General features: G+C 44.3%; 2 protein-coding genes across 4 annotated transcripts; one reads left to right on the top strand and one right to left on the bottom strand.

The window, feature by feature from the left end:
* The first annotated feature begins 632 nt into the window (after positions 1-632).
* Positions 633-1,577, top strand: LOC118642405 (olfactory receptor 1F12-like). Its single transcript, XM_036280154.1, has one exon. The coding sequence runs from the start codon at positions 633-635 to the stop codon at positions 1,575-1,577; it is 945 nt and encodes a 314-aa protein (XP_036136047.1).
* Positions 1,578-7,507: 5,930 nt separating this feature from the next.
* On the bottom strand, positions 7,508-23,381 carry ZSCAN25 (zinc finger and SCAN domain containing 25). Of its 3 annotated transcripts, XM_036280828.1 has the most exons (9): positions 23,202-23,381; positions 22,243-22,362; positions 22,007-22,128; positions 18,714-18,790; positions 18,194-18,611; positions 17,074-17,275; positions 16,398-16,489; positions 14,724-14,850; positions 7,508-9,230 (listed from the first exon to the last, which is right to left on the bottom strand). In XM_036280828.1, the coding sequence occupies exons 5-9, from the start codon at positions 18,578-18,580 to the stop codon at positions 8,398-8,400; spliced, it is 1,641 nt and encodes a 546-aa protein (XP_036136721.1). In that variant the 5' UTR covers positions 18,581-18,611; positions 18,714-18,790; positions 22,007-22,128; positions 22,243-22,362; positions 23,202-23,381; the 3' UTR covers positions 7,508-8,397. The 3 variants fall into 3 exon arrangements, with proteins under 3 accessions (XP_036136721.1, XP_036136722.1, XP_036136723.1); XM_036280829.1 differs by lacking the exon at positions 18,714-18,790; XM_036280830.1 differs by lacking the exons at positions 18,714-18,790; positions 22,007-22,128; positions 22,243-22,362.
* Positions 23,382-23,620: the final 239 nt, after the last annotated feature.

Below are 23,620 nucleotides of genomic sequence, written 5' to 3'. Positions count from 1 at the left end.
GCATCATCACCAGGACCAAGGTGGCCCAGAGTCAGTAACAAGTGGCAGCCAGAGCACCTTGAGCCCTGGGCTCTCTGTAGGTGGGAAGACAAAATATTCGAGGGGAAGGAGGGTATATACAAATACCCTCTGGCTCTATATATGTGCCACTGTGGTTCCAGAACTCTATAGATAAATGGCCTGTAAGTAGCATCTTGTCAAGATTAGGAAGAAACTGTATTTCCATATCTTTTTATTTATGAGACATTAGTTGCTCACATCAAAGAATGAGTATGATTGAAATTCAAGGGGCTAAAACACTCTCTGCACCCTCCTCATTGTCACCACCACTGAGTACCTGGCCATGTCACAAGGATTCTACTTGGAGGGATAAGAGATGGGGGTTTGTGGGGTTCAGGATCAGTAGCATGTTGGTGGTGAAATAATTAAAACTCTGACTTTGGGGTCTGTTGTAGCCATAGGACATTCCTTTGATAGCTAGAGAGCCTTCTTTGGGCTTTGTACCAAATGAACACAGAGATGTGGCCAGCTATGCGTTGGGGGACTCTTTGAGGGGAGGAGGGCGGCATGGGCACCTCCACTCTCTTTATAGCCTGTGCCTGGTCTGGATCTCCTAGCAGGACTAGTTGACCATGGAGAAAGGAAACCACACGAGCACCTCTGAGTTCATCCTCCTAGGGCTCTCCAGCCAGCCCGAGAGACAAGAGCTGATTTTCGGGGTCTTCCTAGTCATGTACCTGATTGGGGCAGCAGGAAACTTGCTCATCATCCTGGCCATTGGCTCAGACTCCTACCTCCACACACCCATGTACTTCTTCCTTAGTAACCTCTCCCTGGTGGATTTCTGCTTCATTTCTGCCACAGTCCCCAAGATGCTTATGAATATCCAAATGCAGACTCAGTTCATTTCCTATGGTGGCTGCCTAGCCCAGATCTACTTTTGCATTTTGCTTGCCAACATGGACAACTTTCTCCTGACAGCAATGGCTTACGACCGCTATGTGGCCATCTGCCATCCCCTGCACTACTCCACTATGATGAGTCTGAAAATCTGTGCCCTGATGCTGGGGAGTTCCTGGCTCATCGCCAACTTCCACTCCCTGCTGCACACCCTTCTCATGGCTCGGCTGGAGTTCTGTGCCAGCAACATCATCCCTTACTTCTTTTGTGACCTCGTTCCCCTGCTCCAGCTCTCCTGTTCCAACACCCAACTCAACCAGCTCATGATTCTGCTGGTGGGGGGCTTGATTGTCCTCATCCCCTTCCTTGCCATTCTCGTTTCCTACATCCACATTGTGTCTGCTGTGCTCAAGATCCCATCTGCCAGGGGCAAACAAAAGGCCTTTTCCACCTGTGGTTCCCATCTCACTGTAGTCATCCTCTTTTATGGGACCATCACCGGGGTCTACCTGAATCCCTCATCTTCCCATTCAGCTGACAAGGATTCACTGGCTTCAGTGATGTATATGGTGGTCACCCCCATGTTGAACCCCTTCATCTACTGCCTGAGAAACAGGGACATGAAGAGAGCTCTAAGGAAACTGTTCAGTATGAAGGCTTTATCCTGTAGGCTGTGACAGCAGAGTTCCCCCTCAGGGTCTTTGTGCTAGGAAGAGGGGAATGAGCCCCAGGGACAGGTCACACACACACAGGGCAGGAGGAACACAGACCTCATTATCCTGGGTGGTCAACATGGCTATGGCTCCCTAAGTAATCTGCAAGTACAAAATTTCTTGGGGCCCTGGCCAGGTAGCTCAGTTGCTCAGTGTCATCCTGATACACCAAGGTTGTGGGTTTGATCCTCAGTCAGGGCACATAGAATAATCAACCAATGGGTGCACCAATAACTAGAACAAGCCCTAACTGGTATGGCTCAGTTGGTTAGGCATTGCCCCATACAACAAAATGTTGCCAGTTGATTCCTAGTCAGGGCACATGCCTGGGTTGCAGGCTCAATCCCTGGTATGGGGCAAGCAGGAGGCAGCTGATTGATGTTTAACTCTCACATCAATGTTTCTCTCTCTTCCTCTCTAAAAAAATTTTAAAAACTAGAAGAATTTATCTTTCTCTCCTCTCTCTCAAATCAATAAATGTTTTTAAAATTTAAATAACAATGACCTGGCTGATTTGGCTAGAGTGGTGAGAGTGTCAGCCTGGGGACTGAAGAGTCCCAGGTTCTGTTCCACTAAGGGCACATACCATGGTTGCAGTTTGTCCCCAGCCCCAGTCAGGGTCATATGGGTGGCAACCATTCGATGTGTCTCTCTCACATCAATGTTTCTCTCTCTTCCTCCCTCTCTCCTTCCCACTCTATCTGAGGATGAATGCAAAAGTGTCCTCAGGTGAGGATAAAAAAAAAAAATTTAATTAAAGCCCGGCCGGTGTGGCTCACGGGTTCAGCGTAGACCTGTGCACCAAAAGGTCACTGGTTCAATTCCTAGTCAGGGCACATGCCCACGCTGTGGGCCTGATCCCCAGTGGGGAACATGCAGGAGGCGGTCAGTCAATGTTCTCTCTCATCGATGTTTCTATCTCTCTCTCCCTCTCCCTTCCTCTCTCTCTAAAACTAATAAAGAAAAAAAAATTTTTTAATTTAAATAACAAAATTTCTTGTCACCTGCACAGATTGCCCAGACTACCAAGAGGGAGATAAATTCTTCCCTAAAGACAGAGCTATATCAACAGATATAAATCAGCTTTATCTACAGACCTTCTGGAGAGGGCTGAAAAGGCCATACATCCACATGGAAAAGGTCAACTCACAGAAGTCTGTGGCCTGTGCTGTTGCCATTGCCAAAGGGATGCCCTCTGAAAGCCCCCACATTCCTCAAATACTTAGTCTTTAGGCATCCCAATTTCCAACCTCCTCCATTCCACCTCTACATCTTTAGCCAACATCCCACATTCTGGGTTGAACCAAGCTCTGGGCACAGATTGATCATCTTCCCCAAATCTTTCCCACTCTTGGCCTTGGACCCTGCTAGATGGAGTTCCATGGCTGTAGACACTTTCTATCAGGAATGCCTGTAGTGACTGTTTCATCTGAGCACCTAAGTGGACCCCACAACTGCCACACTTATGTGTTCTCTTTTTTTCTTAGGAAAGAAAGCTCTGTCATCCACATGGTGGTAATGAGAGAAAAGAAGTTAGACTTAGAGATGATTCTCTGGGTATTAAGAACATAAAGGGAATGGGCCATCATAATCCTTATGAATGTGTTTCTCCACAAGCTGACCTGGAGAAGGAGACAAAGAGGAAAAACCTCATAAAATGAGTTTATGGCTAGAAAAGTTATATTTGGCTTCCTGTACAAGAGTAATATCCAAGTTGCATGAAGTGTGGTAGAGCTAGAAAAAAACATGATACATACAACTGGCTTCTAGTCCTGGCCCCTCCAATTACTAGCCATTTGACTGCAGGCCATTTGAAATTCAGTCTACCAAACATACCATAGTTTTTCAGTTCCTTCTCATGCTGTTCAGCAGCCCCATCTTGCCCATTTCTATCAAAATTCTAATTGGGTCAGATAAAATAGGATGCCCCCTCATGAAGCCACCTCGAGTCTTCCTAGCCAAAAGAATCTCTCTCCTCTGGAATTCCATATAATTCAAATTCTATTACAACCCTTCTCATATTCTGCTTTGCATGATTCATGGGCACCCCAACTCCACTCCAAACAGGATTGTTGAGTCCTTTTTAAATTTTATAAAAGGTCTTATTCACCTTTATGAACTCATCCTCAGAAGACTATGTATCACAGTGGTTGTTTTAAAATAATGACTCAATAATGAGTATGTGGCTATAGGTTATGATGAAAACAATGACACTAATAGCAAACACTGGAGAAAGAACACTTAAGGCCTTTCTCCCCATGACTGTGCCTTAACCAATACGTTTTATATCTCCCCATCCCCCTCCACAGAAGAAGAGTTACCAATTTGGTTAGTCCAAGCCCCAGGAGTCCACTGGCTCATATATTATGAAAGGCACTGTGCCCTGAATGGTCAGCATCCAGAAAAGAAACTCCCGTCCTTCCAGCCTGGCCCTGATTAGTCCTCTTCTATTCATATCTGGTTGGAGTCCCCACTTGGGGTTCAGTCACACCATCCTCTCCACACCATGCCTGCACACACAGGTCCTCAATTCAGATCTGGAGCTGAGAGAGGGAAGAAAGGTAGGCCTAGACTATTTTCCAGCTCACTTGTTACCAGTGATCCCATGATGGAGGATATTGGGTATAACTCAGATACTAATAAAATGGTACTCTGACAGTTTGCTCTTGTTCCTTAAGCACATTGTTTCCTTGGGAGCCCTCAGGAGTTGGGATGATTGGCAGGGCAGAATTTCAGCTTCCCTGTGTCTCTGAAATAAAACCACAATAAAAGCAACAAAATCTCACCTCAAACATGTAAAAATGATGTGTAGAAAAGTTGACGTAAACATGGAGAAGAGATCTTACTTTAATATGCATATGCTATAATGGTGAATAATACAATAGTTGGGCTCCAGGGTCAGAAAGAAAAATTGAACAAGAGGAGCAGCAATAAATAAATATGAAAGACCTTCAACTGACCTTGCTCATAGGTGGGCTGTGAGGCTTTCTGGCTCTAAAGACCCTCTTCTAAGGAAGGGCACAGGGTAAAGAAATTATCCTCTTATGGCAAACGTCTTTCAGACTGACTCTGATCCTGGCCCAGAAGCTGCTTGCTGACCAGCAAATGGACAGAAATGTTCTCTTCCTCATCCTGCACATAGGGCAACTGTAAAAAGTTCAGAAGCTCAGCCACTCTTACAGACTTGGCAGCATAAACCCTTCCCTTTCCTTCAACAAATCAGGACATTCCTTTTCTTTATCAAGCATAAAAGAATTACAACTTAAGCTATTTCACTAAAAAGCTACGGTATAGTAAGAGAAAAAACACCTCATTCAAAAGAGAACAAAAGGGAAGTTTTTCTTGAATAGAGATTTTAAACTATCTAGAATCCAGTCCAGTCTTCTGCTGAACCCGGCTTTGGGACTGGGACTGATTCTCAGTTAGTCGCAAAGGCTGTGCTCTTTCCCACACTCTCCTCTGTTCTTTCTGTGGTGTCCCCATCAATGCCCTTAACACCCTGAGTCCACCATCTAGATGTTCTTGACAAAATGTGAAATATGAATCTGGTTACACCCCTACACCTACATGTTTTTAGTTGATACAGAGGGTAGAGAACTATATTAAATAAAATGCCATGGGTATGCAAACAACAAAATTCAGAATGTAAGAAACTCTACAGGATAAAGAACCCAGTTGTTTCAGGAATAAATTTCAAGGGAAAAAAAAGAATAGGAGCTATAAATTATTAGACTTAGAAGACAAAGCAAGAAAATATAATTATGGATCTTGGATCTTAATGCAAAGATTCTAGAAAAAGTATGTGGGTTTTTAAAAACATTAATCAGAAATTAAGGAATTGTTAATTTTTTAGGTATGATAGTATTGTGGTTATTATTTTAGAGTCCTTACCCTTTAGAGGTACACACTAAAATATTTATAAACAATATTTGGGCCCTGGCCGGTTTTGCTCAGTGGTTAGAGCGTCAGCCCAGGCACCAATAAGTTGCTGGTTCAATTCTTGTCAAGGGCACATACCTCAGTTGCGGTTTGTCCCCAGCCTCGGTTAGGGTCATGCAGGAGGTAACCAGTAGATGTGTTCCTCTCACATTGATGTTTCTCTCTCTCTCCCCCTCCCTCCCACTCTATCTGAAGATAAATAGAAAGAAAAAAAAAATGTCCTCGGGTCAGGATTGGAAAAAAAACACAATATTTGGGATTGGCTTCAAAGTATTTCAGTGGACGGGAAGATGGGGAGGGGGTAGAGATGAAGCAAAATTAGCTATGAGTTTATAATAGTTAAAAGCAGAATGATGAATACATGAGGATTCACTTATATATGTTTGAAATTTTCCATTAAAAAAACTCTAAATAGAAAATTACAGAAAATAAAACATTTGAATAGATATAAAAAATAAGGCTACTATAATTCTATGGTAAAAATTCTCTTTTGAGGCATCATCTTTAAGCTTTGGTCTCTAAGCAGACAGGGGAGTCCAAATGGGAAAGACAGCAAGGCCTGACTTCTATCAAAGCTTCTCTCAAGAGACTCCAACTGGCTGAAACCCAGAGACCTGTCTGGCTAAGTTTATGATCAAAGAGAATCTACAATTTAATTCAGGTAAACAGAAAGACCACTGGTGAGCAACTCCCTGCCCGAGGTGGCCCCATGCTCCCACCCAACTTTGGAATACGGACCTCCTAGAAAAGACCAAACTCAGGTCAGGTCAACCCTCACGTCCTACAGACCAGAAGGCAGAGGCTTAGGAAAAGCCTTCCACTGGGTTTGGCTGCCAGGTGGCCGTAAGCTCTGCCTGGCTTGTCTGGGAAATGGGGAAAAACAAGCTGATTCTGCATCTGAACCTCAATGTTGCTGAGAGGTTGCAGTAACCTACAGTCTCAGATAGTAGTTGTTTCAGATACAGTCTGGTTAGTGCAGCCTCGTGGGGACAACTGAGGGGCCAGAAGGTTGTTTGCTAAATCAAAATTAAACACCATGACTATCTGCCAATACATGGATAAAGTAATGTGTTTCAAAATGGACTGAGGAATGCAACTCTTTGTTATTAAAGTCATTACCATTTATCTTATTTACAGTAGAAAATGGGAAAAAAAATCCCAGTAAAAGAATATTAAGAGGTATTATGAGACAAATCACATCTTGCAATTATAGTACAGAATCAAAAAACTAACTTACTCAGCAGCCAGCATTCAGAGGCACAGAATTACAACATAGCCGTGCAGTCCATGCAAATTATGCAGTCGCCAGAATTTCAAACAGAAGGAAACCCTTTAGTAATGGCAAAATAACGTAAGAAAGCTCAAACACAGATACAATACTGCATCCTCTCATTTTTAAAGAAATGCACTGTTAAATGCCTACAACATCTTTATTTTTCCTAAATTGGCACTCATGCAAAATAGACTGCTACCATCTCATCATTTCCAGTTGGCATTCAGGACCCCAAGCACCTCAGATGACAAGGATCTAGATACACTGAGGACAGAGATTATTCATTAACAAGAGGTAGGTGGTGAATGCATTTCAGGGCAAGAAGCTGAAAGGACCAAGGCACAGGCTCAGATCCCAGGTCCAGAAGGTTCATGGGAGCATCCACAGGTTCCACCTTGGGTGGCTCTGAAAATCAAATACATTCACTAAAATGTAAACTCTACAAGGTCAGGGATTTTCCTGTTTTATTCACTGATATCTCTCAAGCATCTACAAAAGTTCCCGGCACACAGTTGGGCCTCAATAAATATGTATGGAATTAATCAAGTGAGAACACAGAGAGAAGCATTTTATATACTGTAGAGTGCCATCAAATATAGAGTATTAATACTAGTTCACCTTTCAGGCTTATTTAATTAGATCTTTATACAGAGAACTGAATGTTTTTAAAAATATTCTCATATTTATTCAGTGATCAATAGCAAAATATTAATTTCCTAATAGATGTGTGGACAGTTGTTATAATACAAGGAATAGAATGGGGAAACTTTACAGATGAGGATAGAATATTACAAAGGGAGCTACAGATAAAGTAAATAAACGACGCTGCCTGAGTGATCCCAACGGAGGGAAAGCTCCAGCACCCAAGCAGGAAGGGCAAAATGAGTGAGCACAAGACTATCTTCTCACACAGCACTCACCACAAACATGACTTAGAACATGAAAATCAATGGTTTTGTGTGTGCTTCCAGTGCTAAATCACAAGCTCCAGGAGAACAAGGTCTCATCTGTCTCCTTCACCACTGTACTCCCAGTGCCAGGCATATAGTAGGTGTTCAATAAATATGTGTTAAATGGAAAAGAGAGCGGGGGAAGGATGGTACATAGAATCCGTATCCTGGCAGGCAGGATACAGACCTCAGAAAAATGAGGTTCAAGCTGTCAACAGCAGACAAAATTTTGCCTTGACTACCAGACTTGCTCAGGAGGTGGATATAAACATCCACTGGAGGAGAAAAAGCTCAACATGAACTAAAACTCAGGATATTATTTTCCCAAAGATGGTAAGAAAAAGTGTCAGCACCACTTGGGTAAGAGACAGGAAAAGCTGTGCTCTCTGGGAATTCAAAATGAACCCGGCCTTGCCCTTTTCCTTCTGAACAAATGGAAAGCAAATGGGTCAAAGTGTCTTTTTGCACCCAATAACCCCTCAACACCCCTTCCAGAACCCTTCAGTGAGTAAAGATGAATGACAACCTCCAGTAAGGCCTCCCTCCACTTGGTGGTCCTGGAAGGTCGCACCTTGACCAGCACCTTGCATTAGCAAAAAAGGTGCAGTTTCACAGAGCACCCTTACTGCACAGGGATCTCCTGACGATGCTGAGTTTTCTGGTGCCGGTTGAGAATGGACCTCTGGTTGAAGCTCCTCCCACAGGCAGGGCAGTGGTAGGGTTTCTCACCAGTGTGGATCCTCTGGTGTCTGACCAGACGCTCCCCTTTACTGAACCGTTTCCCACACACCTGGCACCCATACGGCTTCTCCCCCGTGTGGGCTCGCCGGTGCACGGCCAGGTTAGCGTTCCTGCTGAAGCTCTTGCCGCACTCACAGGTGTAAGGCTTTTCCCCAGTGTGAGTTCTCCGGTGCACCTGAAGATGCTGTCTCCGGCTGAAGCTTTTCCAGCAGTCCCCACACTTGTAGGGCTTCTCCCCTGTGTGACTCCGCTGGTGGACCTCAAGGTGGTGCCTCTGACTGAAGGTTTTCCAGCACTCACTGCACACATAGGGTCTCTTTCCCAGGTGGGTTCGCTGGTGCTTCATGAGGTACTCTCTAAGAGTAAACCCTTTCCCACATTCAACACAGCCATAGGATTTTTCTTCTTCATGTGTTCGCTGGTGTCTGACGAGATTTGAGCTTCGACTGAAACCTTTCCCACACTCAGGGCACTGAAAAGGCTTCCAGAAGGAGCTGTGGGTCTTGAGGTCATCAGGCACAGGTAGGATGCCATGCTGGGGAGGAGGCGGCCCTGGAATGTTTCCCACAGAGTTACCGGGCTCCTGCTCACAGGTTCTTCCAAGCTCAGGGCTCTGGAGAGCAGCTTCCCCAAACCTCTCTGACGTCCCCTGAGCAAGTGCCACCTTGAGGTCTGCCTGCTGGATTTTGGCCTCCTTTTCCTTGCTCCCAATGCCTATAGGACAAAGGAGATACAGACTGATTCTGTAACAGCTATGAAAGTAAATTTATGTTCATACAGAATGGTGCAACCACTGTGGAAAAACAGTATGAAGTTTCCTCAAAAAATTAAAAATGAAACTGCCTTTTGACTCAGCAATCCCACTTCTGGGTATATATCCTAAGAATCCCAAAACACCAATCAGAAGGAATATATGCACCCCTATGTTCATAGCAGCGAGATTTACAATAGCCAAGATCTGGAAACAGCCAAATGTCCATCGGTAGATGAATGGACAAAAACGCTGTGGTACATTTACACAGTGAAATACTACACAGCTGTAAAAAAAAAAAAAAAGGAGCCCTGGCCAGTTTGGCTCAGCGGTTAGAGCATCGGCCTGCGGTCCGGAGAGACCCGGGTTCGGTTCCCGCTAAGGGCACGTACCTCGGTTGCAGTTTGTCCCCAGCCCTAGTTGGTCGTGCGGGTGGCAGCCACTCAATGTGTCCCTTTCACGTCGATGTTTCTCTCTCTCTCTTCCTCTCCCTCCCACTCTATCTGTACAAAAAATGGAAAGTGTCCTCGGGTGAGGATAAAAAAAAAAGGAAAGAACTCTCACCCTTTGCAACAACATGGATGGACCCAGAGATTATTATGCTAAGCAAAACAAGCCAGTCAGAGAAAATACCATATGATCTCACTAATATGTGGAATCTCACTAACATGAACAAAATAAATTGACAAACAAGACAGAATCAGAGACACAGATACATGGAACAGACTGACAAATGTCAGAGGGGAGGGTAGTGGGGGGGGGGGGGCTGGATAAAAGAAGATGAAGAGATTGGCCAAAGAACATATATGCACAGCCTACAGACACAGACAACAGTGTGGTAAAGGCAACAGGGTTAGTGAGTGGAGGAGAACAAAGGGAGAGCGGGGAAAATGGGGAACATCTGTAATAATGTCAATAATAAAACATTTTTTAAAAGTATATGTTAGAATTAATTCCTTCTTTTTTCCTTTGACCAACAACCTCAATACATTTTACTTTCTTTGACCCTAATGCCAGACTTTTCTTTACTTCTTTCCATCTCTCTCATGGACTAAATGTCTGTGTGTCCCCCATGCCCAATTCATAGATTGAAGCCCTAAGCCCCAATAAGTTGCTCTAAAGAGGTAGAGAAAAACCAGAGCTCTCTCTGAACAAAGAGGTCATGTGGCCCAGATTCCTCATGATGGGATTAGTGTCCTTATAAAAAAGAGAAAGAGATAGAGATTTTCCCCCCACCCCAATCTCTGCCATGAGGACAAGTCAAGAAGGTGGTAGTCTGCAAACCAAGAAGAGGGCCTTCACCAGACACCAATCTGCTGTCACCTTGATCTTAGACTTCCCAGTCTCCAAAACTGTGAGAAATAGTCTGTTGTTTAAATCACCCAGTCTTTAGTATTCTGTTGTAGCAGCCCAAGCTAAGACAAATTCCATGCCTTTTTACAGGATAGTCTACCAAATTTTAATGTCTTCCCATTTAACTTTCTAATTCAGATTATTCTATTTCCTTCAAAATCTAACTCAATGATTTGCTCTAAGAAACAAACCCTGACTATTCTCTTACTGTGGGTCTCTTCAGCACATATGTATTCAATTAGCACTTTGTATATTCTGCACTTATTTATATATGACCTTGTTGTAAATGCTACTTTATATCCATCCAAACATTTTGCCTCCCTCAGTGATTATAAACTTACTCCAGCAATGGAGAGCTACTTGCAGTTCTCCATATCCTCCATTCACCTGCTCAGCTCACCTCCCTGCTCACATTGCTCCCTCTGCCTAGCCTTGTTTATTAGTCTGGGTCTCCTGGGAACTTGGCACAGGGACTGACTCAGGAAAGATGCTTAATGACTGTTGGATGAACAAATAAACCCAGTTTGTCACTGACATTCTTATGACAGACTGTCTCTACTATCGCATTTTATTAGGACCAAAATGTCTGTGAATGTTACTGAAATGCCTTGCCCCTTCTAGAAGTCCTTCCTCTGACCCCTCTTACACTCTTCCTAAATTAACAGAACAATTGTTTATAGAAGAACAAGAGGAAAGGGGAGAGAAAAATGATGAGAAAAGGTAATAGGAAGCAAAGAAGCCAAAAGAGAAATGGCAAGTGGTGCTTAAATGGAAAAAAAAGTCCAGGCAAGATCATTAGAAGATAAATACAGAAATTACATGCTTCCTGATTTGATAAAAATATCAAAGACACAGCTATCACTTCTGATGTATTCTTTTGTTTCATAAACTTTTCATGACAGTAAGTGTACAAAACATAAATGTAGAGCTCAGAATTATGAAGGAATTTTCATAATGAACACAACCCTGTAAACAGCATCCAGTTCAAGAAACATTACCAGCCCTCGGAAATTCCACTCCCATCCCCTCCTCCCCATTAAATCCTGCCCTCAGGGTTAACATGCTATCCAGATTTTTAACACCATAAAGTACCTTTGCCTGTTCTTGAACTTTACATAATTGATTCACTCATTATTTCTGGCTTCTGTTCAATAGTATTATGCTTGTGAGATTTACCCATATCGAGGTGTGCAGCTGTAGTTACACTACATTCTTTTTCACTTGTGTATAGTATCACAGTGTAAGAACATATAGAACATATTCCAACCTATTTATTAATTTCACTGATGTTCATTTGGGTAGTTTCCAGTTTATAGGTGTCATAAATAGCAAAATTAAAACTAAATGCAATACATAAACCTTAACTAGACCTTGAGGAAATGTAAATATGTGCTACATATTATGAAATTTATGTTATGTTCATTTATTTTTTTTGAAACAGAGAAAAATCGTATTTGTTGTTCCACTTATTTATGCATTCACTGTTTGATTGTTTATATGCCCTGAGCAGGGATTGAATCTGCAACCTTGGTGTATTGAGAAGACACTAACGAACTGAACTACCTAGACAGGGCATTGTATTTATTTTCACAGGCTTAATCCTACACAGCTGTCAATGCAAGAGCTGTAAGTACTTGGGAATGAATCTAGATCTGAAGGTTGAGACAGCCAGCAGAGGGTATGCCTGGGAAACAGAACTTCACCTCACCCAGCTTCAACATAAATGCTTAGGAAAATGTTTGGGTTGTTCTGAAACAATGAGAGAATAAGAGAACAAACATAGTCACAGTCTCTAGAACAGTTAGAAATGGCCTGTAAAAACCCTCTTGGGCCCTGGCCAGTTTGGCTCAGCAATTAAGAGTGTTGGCGCACAGACTGAAGGGTCACAGGTTCGATCCCCGGTCAAGGGCATACATCTGGGTTGCAGGTCCAATCCCGTCCTGGTTAGGGAGCATGGAGGAGGCAACCAATTGATGTGTCTCTCCCACATCGAAGTTTCTCTCTCTCCTCTCTCTGTCCCCCTTCCATTCTCTCTAAAAAATTCTTCTACACAGTCACATGGCTTGCAGAGTTATATCCCTGACAGGGATTAAGACACTAGAATGATGGTACCTCCATTTGGGCACACTGCCTGAGCCCCTGCACTATGTAGTTATCTCTGAGGGTTTACACATCCCCTGCCATTGAGTAATCTTACATCTCTTTCTCATAATGTGACAACTTTGTATTGACCCAGGTCTCCTGAGCCCCTTCCTCTAGTGCCCCTTACACTACTCCAAAATGAGTATTATTACAGGTACTTGGGGTCTTCATCAGACTGTTAAGATCGTAGAGGCAAGCACCTTTTCTGCTGTTGTTGTTAATACTCATCTGAGGATATTTTTTCCATTGATTGTTTTTTTTAGAGAGGGGGATAGGAGGAGAACAACATCATCGTTGAGAGAGACACATCCATTGGTTGCCTCCCACATGAACCCCAACCGGGGCGAGGATCAAATGTGCAACCCAATTACATGCCCTTGTCCAGGAATCTAACTCGTTACCCTTCAATGCTTGGGCCTATGCTCTAACCACTGGGAAACACCAGACAGAACAATTACTTCTATTTCTTCTATTTTTATTTTTTTTAATGTTTTTATTGATTTTTTAGAGAGACAGAAACATTGTGAGAGAGAAACATTGATCGGCTTCCTCCTACATGCCCCCTACTGGGGATCGAGCCCACAATCCAAGCATGTGCCCTGACTAGGAACTGAACTGGGACCTCTCAGTCCATGGGTCGATGCTCAATCCACTGAGCCACACCGGCCAGGCAAGCACTTTGATTTTTAACTTTATCATGATTACCTGAGTGTTAGCCACATAGTAAATGCCAAATAAACATTTTTGGGCAAATAAATTAATAAATACTGACTGACTCACAAAGGAATCACTTACTAATACTTACAAAACCAATAAAAATATCTAACACTACCATGCTTGCCAAATGTTTAGATTTATTATCTCAATTCCTCTTAATGCCAAGAGACAGTGTTCTATGAACACCCCCATTTTACAACCAAGAAAACTAAGACGTGAAAAGGTCAAGTGAGATGCCAATGGTCACAGTAAGTGGTGGAGCCAGCATGGGTTCTCTCATGTCCTGAAGCAAGTACAGTAATATTCTTGCTCATCCCTCAACATATATCAAGATGAAAAATGGCCAGGTGGGGTCAGGACATATAAGTAAGTAGTCAGTCTACAACTTACAAAGAAGTTATTAAAAGGATTAAAAGACAATTAAAGAAAACAAAGGAGGGATCAACCACATTTCTTTTCCTGTCTCTACTGTGCTTCTCACTGAGCCCAGAGATTTTCCACACTATTCTTCACTTGGAAGTCCCCAAGCCCCTGCAGTGCCCTCTGCTGGCTTTCCCCACAGGGCGTTTACCCTGCTAACTCTTCCCTCCTCTTTTCTCCTGCTACTCCTTCTCCTATGAACTCTTTTCATGTGCATGACAGCTAAGTCCTCCCAGCTCTCACTTCAGGTAAAACCCAGCCACCCAATGAGAGGCCAAACTAAGGCTCTGCCAGCTCTGACACAGGCCCACACTGACCCCTCCTGTCTCTAAAACCCTACTGTGTGCATTCTCATACTCTCCTCTAGACACTCGACCCACTCTGAAGGTTTCATGTACATAGTCCTCCTCAACACAAAGCTATTAATATGGGGCCGACCACAGGAGGCACTCAGTAAATACAACCTGAATGACCAAGATCAGAGGATCCATCCTTTGCTGCTTTTCTCTTGCACTCAAGCCCTTAGTACCCTTCAATCATGGACACAAGATTAGGTGCTCGGGGAATCCCAATGACCAACCTGTCTAGTTATAGCCAGAATAACTACCTCATGTTTTCTTGCCCCTTGTCCGCTCCTCTCCTGACACAGAAATGCACCTAGCCAGTTCTCACACCCTTAATCCATGTTCTTTCTCTAGTCCCATTTACTCATCAGCCATGAAAACCCCTTCCTTTGTCAGTAGCACCAAGTTCTGAAATCTGGAGCAAGGTTGTGGCTTCCAAAATGCCTCAGTTTCTTACCTGTGGGATGGAAACAGTCTTACCTGGAGGTGAGACCCCACAGTCCTGTGGTTCCACATATTCCCCAAAGCAGTCTATCTGGGCTGGGGTCACATGCCTCCATTCTTCCTCTGGGAAGGCCAGAGCCATATCTTTAAATGGTCCCAATCCCTGAAATAACAGGAGACTACTATGGATAAAGAAAGAATCCCGAAGTAGGAGCAAACTAAAACCAGAGAGACCGCAGGGGTCAAAACTCTAGGGAAGAACAGAGCAAGAAGATGGAAGGAACTAAGGTCCCTAGCTGGCCTTGGGAGCAGAAGTGCCTGGCTCTTGACAGTTTAATGACAAAGAATAATGGATTTGTTTAAGCCACTTTACTTTTGAGTCTCTACTGCAGATGCTTAGCTTGTACCTAATAAATACAGCATCCAATTTCCACTTTCCAATCACCTCCACTCAATCCTTAAGCTTGAGCAAGCCTGAAAGCTCCTATTTACCCCCTTGTCTTAAACTGATTTTCCCTCAGAGATAAGGAAACATTTGGGCAAGCCCTGTCTTAACAAAGCCATGTTAAAATTAATGCAAGGTCATTCACAATACCATGAAGAACTATTATGGTAGATGAAGAGGGTTTGACCAAATTAAAACGTTGTTGTCGTTCTGCATTTTCTCCAAACCCCATCCATAGAAAACAAGAATAGGAAATGATGTAGGCATCAAACTTTGCCCAATTCTGCTTTAGCTACATGAGACTTGACTCACTTCTTTTTTTCTGCCAAATGACATTTTTCCTTCTACAACGAACTCTTCACTTTAAGACTTGTCCCTTTCACCCTGGATGGTCTGGCTCAGCAGTTAGAGCGTCCTGTAGTCCAGAGAGACCCGGGTTCGGTTCCCACTAAGGGCATGTACCTCGGTTGCAGTTTGTCCCCGGCCCTGGCTGGGTTGTGCGGGTGGCGACCACTCAATGTGTCCCTTTCACGTCAATGTTTCTCTCCCGCCACCCCCCCAACCCCTCCCACTCTATCTGAATGGAAAAATGTCCTCCGGTGAGGATTAAAAAAAAAAAAATAGACTTGTCCCTTTCAGAAAGGTGCCACAGTAGAAATCCCCCAACCTGCCTGGCAATGTCATGGAAGAGACTTACACTGTGGCAAGGTTCCCCATCTTTTCTCTAGTTACCCCACTCATGGCAGGCTAAGAAATGCAAACAAGACCAAAACTCCTGTTGTGGCCAGAGTAGGGGCCAGACAGACCACTCTGCTCAGCACTCCTGAGAGCCCTCAACCCTAAGTCAGCTACATTCCTCTCACATGGAGGGTGGGGAGGTCCAGAGGAAGAAGGGCAGCATAAGTATCCATAAAGGCTATCTACAAAGGCTTACTGTCTCCTGGCCAACCACCAATATCCTAGATCAGGCCTATGAGGTTTCTATCAACAATGCCCTCCTCTCTCACTATTAAAAGAGTAATACTAGGTCAACTAAAAAAAACTCAAAAAGTAGTACAAACAAGTGAATTGAGCCTGGACCATAGGCACAGACTCAATTCAAAATAACAATTGAGGATGGCGAAGTGGAGAGAACAATGCCTGTCAGAACAAGAAAGGTAGACTAATTCCACTTTGTGAGTGGAGCTCCATGGTTCACTCCTGGGGAAAGTGAACCTCACTCAAAGCAACATCATGATCACCGGAAGGGCAGAGACTCAGCTCACCTGGGACCCAGCCATAAGGAACCCAACTGCCATCTCTTGGTCTCTGGTGTTCACTGTGGGGAGGCCAGGACCAGCCTGAAGAACTGGCAGAGCTGAGCAGGGAGAAAAAACCATAAGCAGGATTAGTGCTATCTTACAGTTAGCTCGTTCAAAGGTGTCCACTACTGACATAAAGAACCCCAGGAACCAAAAGAAGACTCCAGATAGATGGGGGTCTGGGTGTACCCCACCCTGTTCTCAGTTGGAAAGATGGTCCCAACCCAATACACCCTGTCCCTTCAGAACTATGCATGCTGGAAAGAACTGCCTTTGAGATTCAGTGACACAACAAAGTCACACATTACTTTTAGGGATATGGTTGATCTGCCTACTTAAAAATATCTCTACATGTCAGCTGCTTATTTCCTGAGAATTTTTAGAAGGGATGTGAGGGAAAGGAGACAAATGACAAGAGAGTATGATCCCAAATATCCCCTGCAAAAATCAGAGTGAAGGTACAGGAAACAATTTCACTTCATCTGTTTCCTACCAGAGTCAAGGAAGTAGCCAGAAAAAATCAGAATTACACCTGGCAGGTAACTTAGTTTATGAATTGTTGGGTTTGTAAAGGAAGAGGAGGGAGAGGGCACAAACCACTATTTCCTATTCCCTTACTTCCTTACTGTTTGCATCTTACCCTGCTCCTGGAAGGCCTGCGTCCCAGCACCAGAATCCTGATTGAGCTGCTCCTCAGTGCCTTGGTCTAGGCCTTGAACGCCTTCCCCATGGGGCATCCCCCACTCAGGCTTGACCTCCACTGGTCCCAGGTGGATGCCGGGTTCCCAAGGGCCTCTGCAAACTGCTGTCTCCTCCTGCTCCCCCTGCACGTGGCATGGAACCTAAGAACAGGCCCCAAAACCTATTTAGAATGAGGCCTGGTTATGAAGGGAGTTGAATAAAACCTAAAAGAGAGCCAATAAAAGAATCATTCCAGCTGCAGGGGAACGGAAGGACAAGCTGGCTCAGCTCTTCACCAGGACATCAGTGAGAAGGTGAAAAGAAAGCTAAACTCCCTTTCTCAAATTCTGACCAACTTTAAATATCCATGCCATTTTACAAGGGTCTCTTCTGTCTGCCTCAATAGAGATCAAATTCTACCATGAATAACATCACAGAGAGCCAAACTATTGTCTTGCTACTAGAAAAAAAATTGCCCGGTTTTAGATGATGAAAGTAAAAAGCACAGAACCTAAACTCTGCAATAAATTAGCTAGTGAAAAAACGTCGCTTTGTTCTTCCCCAACCAACAATCAGGTGGCTGTATCAAAGAGTGACAGAGATATTGCCAGAGTCTCAAGGAAGCATCTGTGGTGCAATTACTTGGTGTCACCAGAACACCACCACAGAATGCTATGTGAGCCATTTGTGCTGACAGCCCAGATGTGGAACCAGCACCATTACAGACAACTCTTCTCAGTGGGATATTCACCAAGTGGATTTCCACACGCTACTCTGCCCAAAGAGGAATGGATCTAGGAGGGACCTTGAAATGCACCACAGCTGCCTTCTTTGAGCCTGAGGCTCATAAGGACATATGGTCAGACTTCTGCCCTAATGACCAGAAAAGAATCACCGGGAATGGCTTTTCTTGCTGAAAATTCCACTGTCCCACCCCACCCCCAAGTACCTCTGGAAGTATAGGAGCAGAGGAAGATTCTGCACCTCAACCACTCCCACACTTCCTCTAATCTTTCAATTCTTCAAATCTCCCCTCACCACACCAACAAAATAAGACCTGAGATCCCCTTCTCACCCACCGCCTTGGCCTCCAGTGCTCTCTCTGTGAAGTCCTCCACCATGGCTACCAGAGCCTTGCCACTCTCGGGGCCATGCTCCCGAATCCAAGCATAAAACTCCCGGGGCAGGATGGTCAGAAACTGCTCCAGCACCAGCAGCTCCAGGATCTGCTCCTTGGTGTGCAGCTCAGGCCTCAGCCACTGGCGACAGAGCTCCTGGAGTTTCCTGAGGGCTTCCTGGGGACCAGCTGCCTCCTGGTAGCGGAACTGCCGAAACCGTAGCCGAAAAGTCTCAGGACTAGGGTCCTCCCTTCCCCTGCCCCATGGCAACTCTTTCTCCAATTTTACCACAGGAACACCCATCTGCTGATGATGATCTTCTGCCATCCCTGGACGCTCTTTAAGCATCTTTCACACTCCAACCCAGGAAACTCAGGGTCTGTTGGGAAGATCAAACAGACAATGATCATAAATGAGAAACAGATTAGTCCACCCCACTGTCTCTACATCAGTGAATTCTGCTGGAGAACATGGCAATTACCTTCTAGGAGATATTTTCAAAAGACTAAACATATGTCTTGAAAATCATGTCAATTCAATTCAGTATTTGCTAACCACCTAGTATGAACAGAGAGTAAATATAAAATGTATAAGGTTTAGCTTATACCCACAAATATCTCAGGATGCCATTAGAAAGATAACACTACAGTCAGAGAATAATATAAGAAGGGTGATAATAATGAGGGCCCACTCTTCCAAAACTAAATAAAATAAACATTATATATATACATACACACACACATAAATATATATATGGCACGCCCACAGAAACTAGAAATACAGTAGAGAACAAGACAAAGTGCTTGTCCTTTAAAACTCATATACTAGTGCAGAAGACAGAAAAAAAAACAATTGTAAGCAAATAAATTAAAATTATAAGTAAGGACTTCCGGTCAAGATGGCAGTGTAGGTAAACGTGGTATAGCGTCCTTCCACAACCACATCAAAGTTACAACTAAACTACAGAACAATCATCATTCAAAACCGCCTGAAATCAAGCTGAATGGAAGTTCTACAACTACGAAATTAAAGCAGCATCGAGACTGGCAGGAGGGGCGGAAGCAGACGGGCTGGTACCTCACCCACATGTGGCAGATAACAATCAGGAGGATACCTCGGCTGGGAAGGTCCTCCCTGAGGAGTGAGGGGTCCCTGTCCCACACCAGGCGCCCGCTCAGGGTTCCAGTGCCAGGAAGAGAAGTCCTCATAACTTCTGGCTGGAAAAACCAGTGGGAACTGAGGCTCAGGGAGGCTAAGGCAGCTGGAGCCCCAGGCAGCTCCTCTTAAAGGGCCCCCGCACGGAACGGACTTACTCGGACACACTCCCTCTAAGCTCAGAGGGGAGGCAGCTCAAGGAGTGCCAGAGACATACAGGGAAGAACTGAGCTGTTTGGCATTGGAGGGAGGTCTGGAGAGGGGGCTTTCTCCAGGACAGACTACTGTCAGAGGTCCTTTGTTCCTTTGGTGAGCCCTTCCCTGGGGCAGCAGACAGCCTCCATTTCTGGGACTCCAGCAACCTGGCTCACACTGGTAGCCCCGCCCTGGTGATTCCCTGAGGCCCCGCCCCACCCAACTTTCAGGCCCACTTAAGCTGTTGCCAGTTGCTTTACCATAGGATTGGCCTGTCTTGGATCTTGCTTCAGGTTTTCGTAAATTCTTTCAAACAGGCAGCATCTGGTCTCAGCTAGCCCCATACTTCTCGTTAAGTATACATAGAAACAAACACAGGGAGGCAGCCAAAATGAGGAGACAAAGAAACAGGTCCCAAATGAAAGAACAGAACAAAACCCCAGGAAAAGAACTAAGTGAAATGGAGATAAGCAACCTAACAGATGCCGAGTTCAAAATGCTGCTTATAAGGATGCTCAATGATCTTAGTGAGAACCTCAGTGAACTTGGTGAGGGCCTCAAGAGCATAAAAAAGGGCCAGTCAGAAATGAAGGAGGCACTAACTGAAATAAAGAATAATTTACACAGATTCAATAGTAGAGTAGGTAAAGCCAAGAAGCAAACCATCGATTTGGAATATAAGGAAGCAAAAAATACCCAATCAGAACAGGAAAAAGAAAAAAGAATTCAAAAAAATGAGGATAGTGTAAGGAGCCTCTGGGACAACTTCAAGCGTGCCAACATTCGCATCTTGGGGGTGCCAGAAAGAGAAGAGAGAAAACAAGAAATCGAAAACCTATTTGAAACAATAATGGTAGGAAACTTCCCTAACTTGGTGAAGGAAAGAGACATACACGTCCAGGAAGCACAGAGAGTCCCAAACAAAATGAACCCCAAGAGGCCCACACCGAGACACATCATCATCAAAATGCAAAAGGTTCAAGACAAAGAGAGAATCTTAAAAGCAGCAAGAGAAAAGCAGTTAGTTATCTACAAGGGAGTTCCCATTACTGTCAGCTGATTTCTCAAAAGAAACTTTGCAGGCCAGAAGGGAGTGGCAAGAAATATTCAGAGTGATGAAAAGCAAGAACCTACAACCAAGATTACTCTATCCTGCAAAGCTGTCATTTAGAATCAATAGCCATAGAAAGAGTTTCCCAGACAAGGAAAAGCTAAAGGAGTTCATCACCACCAAACCATTATTATATGAAATGTTGAAGGGTCTTTTTGAAGAAAAAGATAAAATATATGAACAAACAGAATGGCAATGAATACGTATCTATCGGCATCTATCGGCAATGAAATCTACAAACAAAATGAACAGGCAGAACAGAAACATTCTCATAGATACAGAGAACATTTTGTTGGTTGCCAGATGGGAGGGGGTTGGGGGAATGGGTGAAAAGGTGAAGGGATTAAGAAGTATAAATGGGTTGCTAGACTGACAAACCTCAAAGGGAAGGCGGTTTGGGGGGTGGGAAGAAATAAACCAAAGAATTTACATGCATATATGCATAACCAATGGACACAGACAACAATGTGGGAAAAGGCAAGAGGGGGGTAGGAGTGGGGAGGAGGAAGTCAATGGGGGAAAAATGAGGAACATCTGTAGTACATTCAACAATAAAGATAAAAGAAAAAAGAATCACTGTAAAAGAAAAAAAAATTATAAGTAAGGATAAGTTCTAGAAAGGAAATAAGTAGGGTCTGTTAATGGGGAAAAAACAACTTCAAGAGGGTTTTTCTGAAGAGATGACACTAAGAGCCCTGGCTGGTTTGGCTCAGCAATTAGGAAGTCGGCCTGTGGACCAGAGAGTCCTGGGTTCAGTTCCCGCTAAGGGCACATTCCTCAGTTGCAATTTGTCCCTGGCCCTGGTTGGGGTTGTGTGGGTGGCAGCCACTCAATGTGTCTCTCTCACATTGATGCTTCTCTCTCTCTCTCTTCCCCCCTCTCTCCCTCCAGCTCTATCTGAAGATAAATGCAAAAATGTTCTCGGGTGAGGATTGAATGAATGAATGAATGAATGAATAAATAAATAAATAAATAAAAGAGATGACACTAAGACTGAGACCTAAAGGATGAGCATGAGCCAGTCATTCAAAGAGCATTCCAGGCAAAAGCTTTGAGGCTAGAAATTACTCTACATGTTGGATCACAAACCAAAGTGTAGTGTGGCTTCAGCAGACTGGGTCAGGGACAGAGCTACACAAGAAGTAGAAGCAGAGGTAGGCAGAAATCAAATTATCCAGGGCCTGGGCCACAGTAGGAATTATGGACTTTACTCTTTCTTGTTTTATTAGTGAGCTACATGTTTTACAAAGGTCACTTTGCCTGTAGTATGTTGAGAATAGATTAGAGGGGAAAAGGAGAGAAATAGCACTTACTGTGGTCCAAGCAGGAGATGCTAGGACTCAGATCAGGATGGTGGCAAACAAGCAGGCAAAGTCAAGACATATTTGGGAGGTAAACCCAATAAACTTACTGGTGGCTTGGGTGTGTGCTCAACCTAAAGACAACAGAGCAACATATATATAATTATTATAACTGACTGAAAGAGTGCTAACTTGTATAGGCTTTACCATTTAGAAAGCACGTGAACACATACTCATTTAATACTTACAACAATTCTGTATGCTAAGTACTACTTCCCCTACTTTTCAGAAGAAGAAACTGAAGATGCAAGAGGTGAGATGGTCGGCCAAGGTCAGCAATACCAAAATATATGGTTTGGATAGAAACACTGGGAAGTCAAAAAGATAAAGGTAAATTTAGGTTCAAGTACTTATGAGAAAAAAGAAGTTTGTACTAGACTGGAGAATGAGTACTGTTTAATTCCCCTGAGGGGTGGGGGGCGGCAAAGGGGGTGACTTAAAGCAGGTTAAGGCTCTTGGCTTTTAGGGGGAGGGAAGATCTCTCTGAATGGAGCACAGAATGAGCAACTGACAGGGGCCAAATCCTAAGTTTCTGCCTAATATTCTATTAGGTGTTTATATATTTACCTACTCTTCTTAAATCTATTTTACATTTTTGGTCTATTCATTTTTTTTTTCCTGCATCAATTGAGATTGCTCTCATGACTTTGTAGCTATTGCCATTTATCCCACGGTAGCGCAAATGTTTACCAATGTGTCTCTGTCTACCAGATTCCCTGAAGGCAAGAAAAGTCCTCCCTCATCTTTTATTCCTGACACCTGACATATAGAAGGCGTCCCATAGCTATTCGTTAAATGAGTGTCCTACGTGTTGCTCTATAATAACTACTTTCACGTTTCCGATAGTTTCGCTTTGGTCAATGTCTCGGATACGTGAACAACCACCTTGTGCTAGGCCAACCCTGGCCGGGCAAGATCAGCATCGCTCCAACCTGAGCCAGCAGTGGGCGCCCCCACCCCCGCCCCCATCCCCACCCCCACCCCAGGCCCGCCAGGCCTCAGAGCCGCGGCAGGCAGCTCCGAGGAGACGCGCCTCCTGCAGCGTCAGCCCCTCTGCCGCGGCTGCCGCCGAAGCCCAAAACTGCCCCACAGCCCGGCCCGGCGCCCTGACCACCCCCGTGCCTCGTGGCCCCAACCCGGCTCTCACCCAAAGCCCCGCACCGGCGGCAGGTTCCCCAGTGCCCTCCGCGGACAGGAAGTGGGCCGCGGCCGCTGTCAGACAGGTGCGTAAGGAACCGGCCCCTTCCGTTTCCTCTCTAGGACTCTCGGAGGTCGTGGCATCTCGATGGTCTCTCATCCCTGGGCTGGTTTTGACACAAGGGCTGCCTTTGGCTGACTCCTGAAGTAGATTATTTTTAAATTATTCTAGAGAGTTGTATAAGGTGTTCATTCTTGTCCTCTTTTCTCAGTGATGCCATCTGCTGAGAGTGCAAGGGAGGTTGTCATTACCATGGAGAGAAAATAGAAAAGAGCAGAGTTTACTTAAAAATATTTTTAAAACTTTACCAAACATCTGCCTGCCTGGGCTGTCAGGCTATGCGTTGAAGTAAATACTTCACCTCTCTG

Source organism: Molossus molossus, unplaced genomic scaffold, assembly GCF_014108415.1.
Source record: "Molossus molossus isolate mMolMol1 unplaced genomic scaffold, mMolMol1.p scaffold_m16_p_3, whole genome shotgun sequence".
Lineage (NCBI taxonomy): Eukaryota > Metazoa > Chordata > Mammalia > Chiroptera > Molossidae > Molossus > Molossus molossus.
This window is presented reverse-complemented; position numbering and strand designations above follow the sequence as displayed.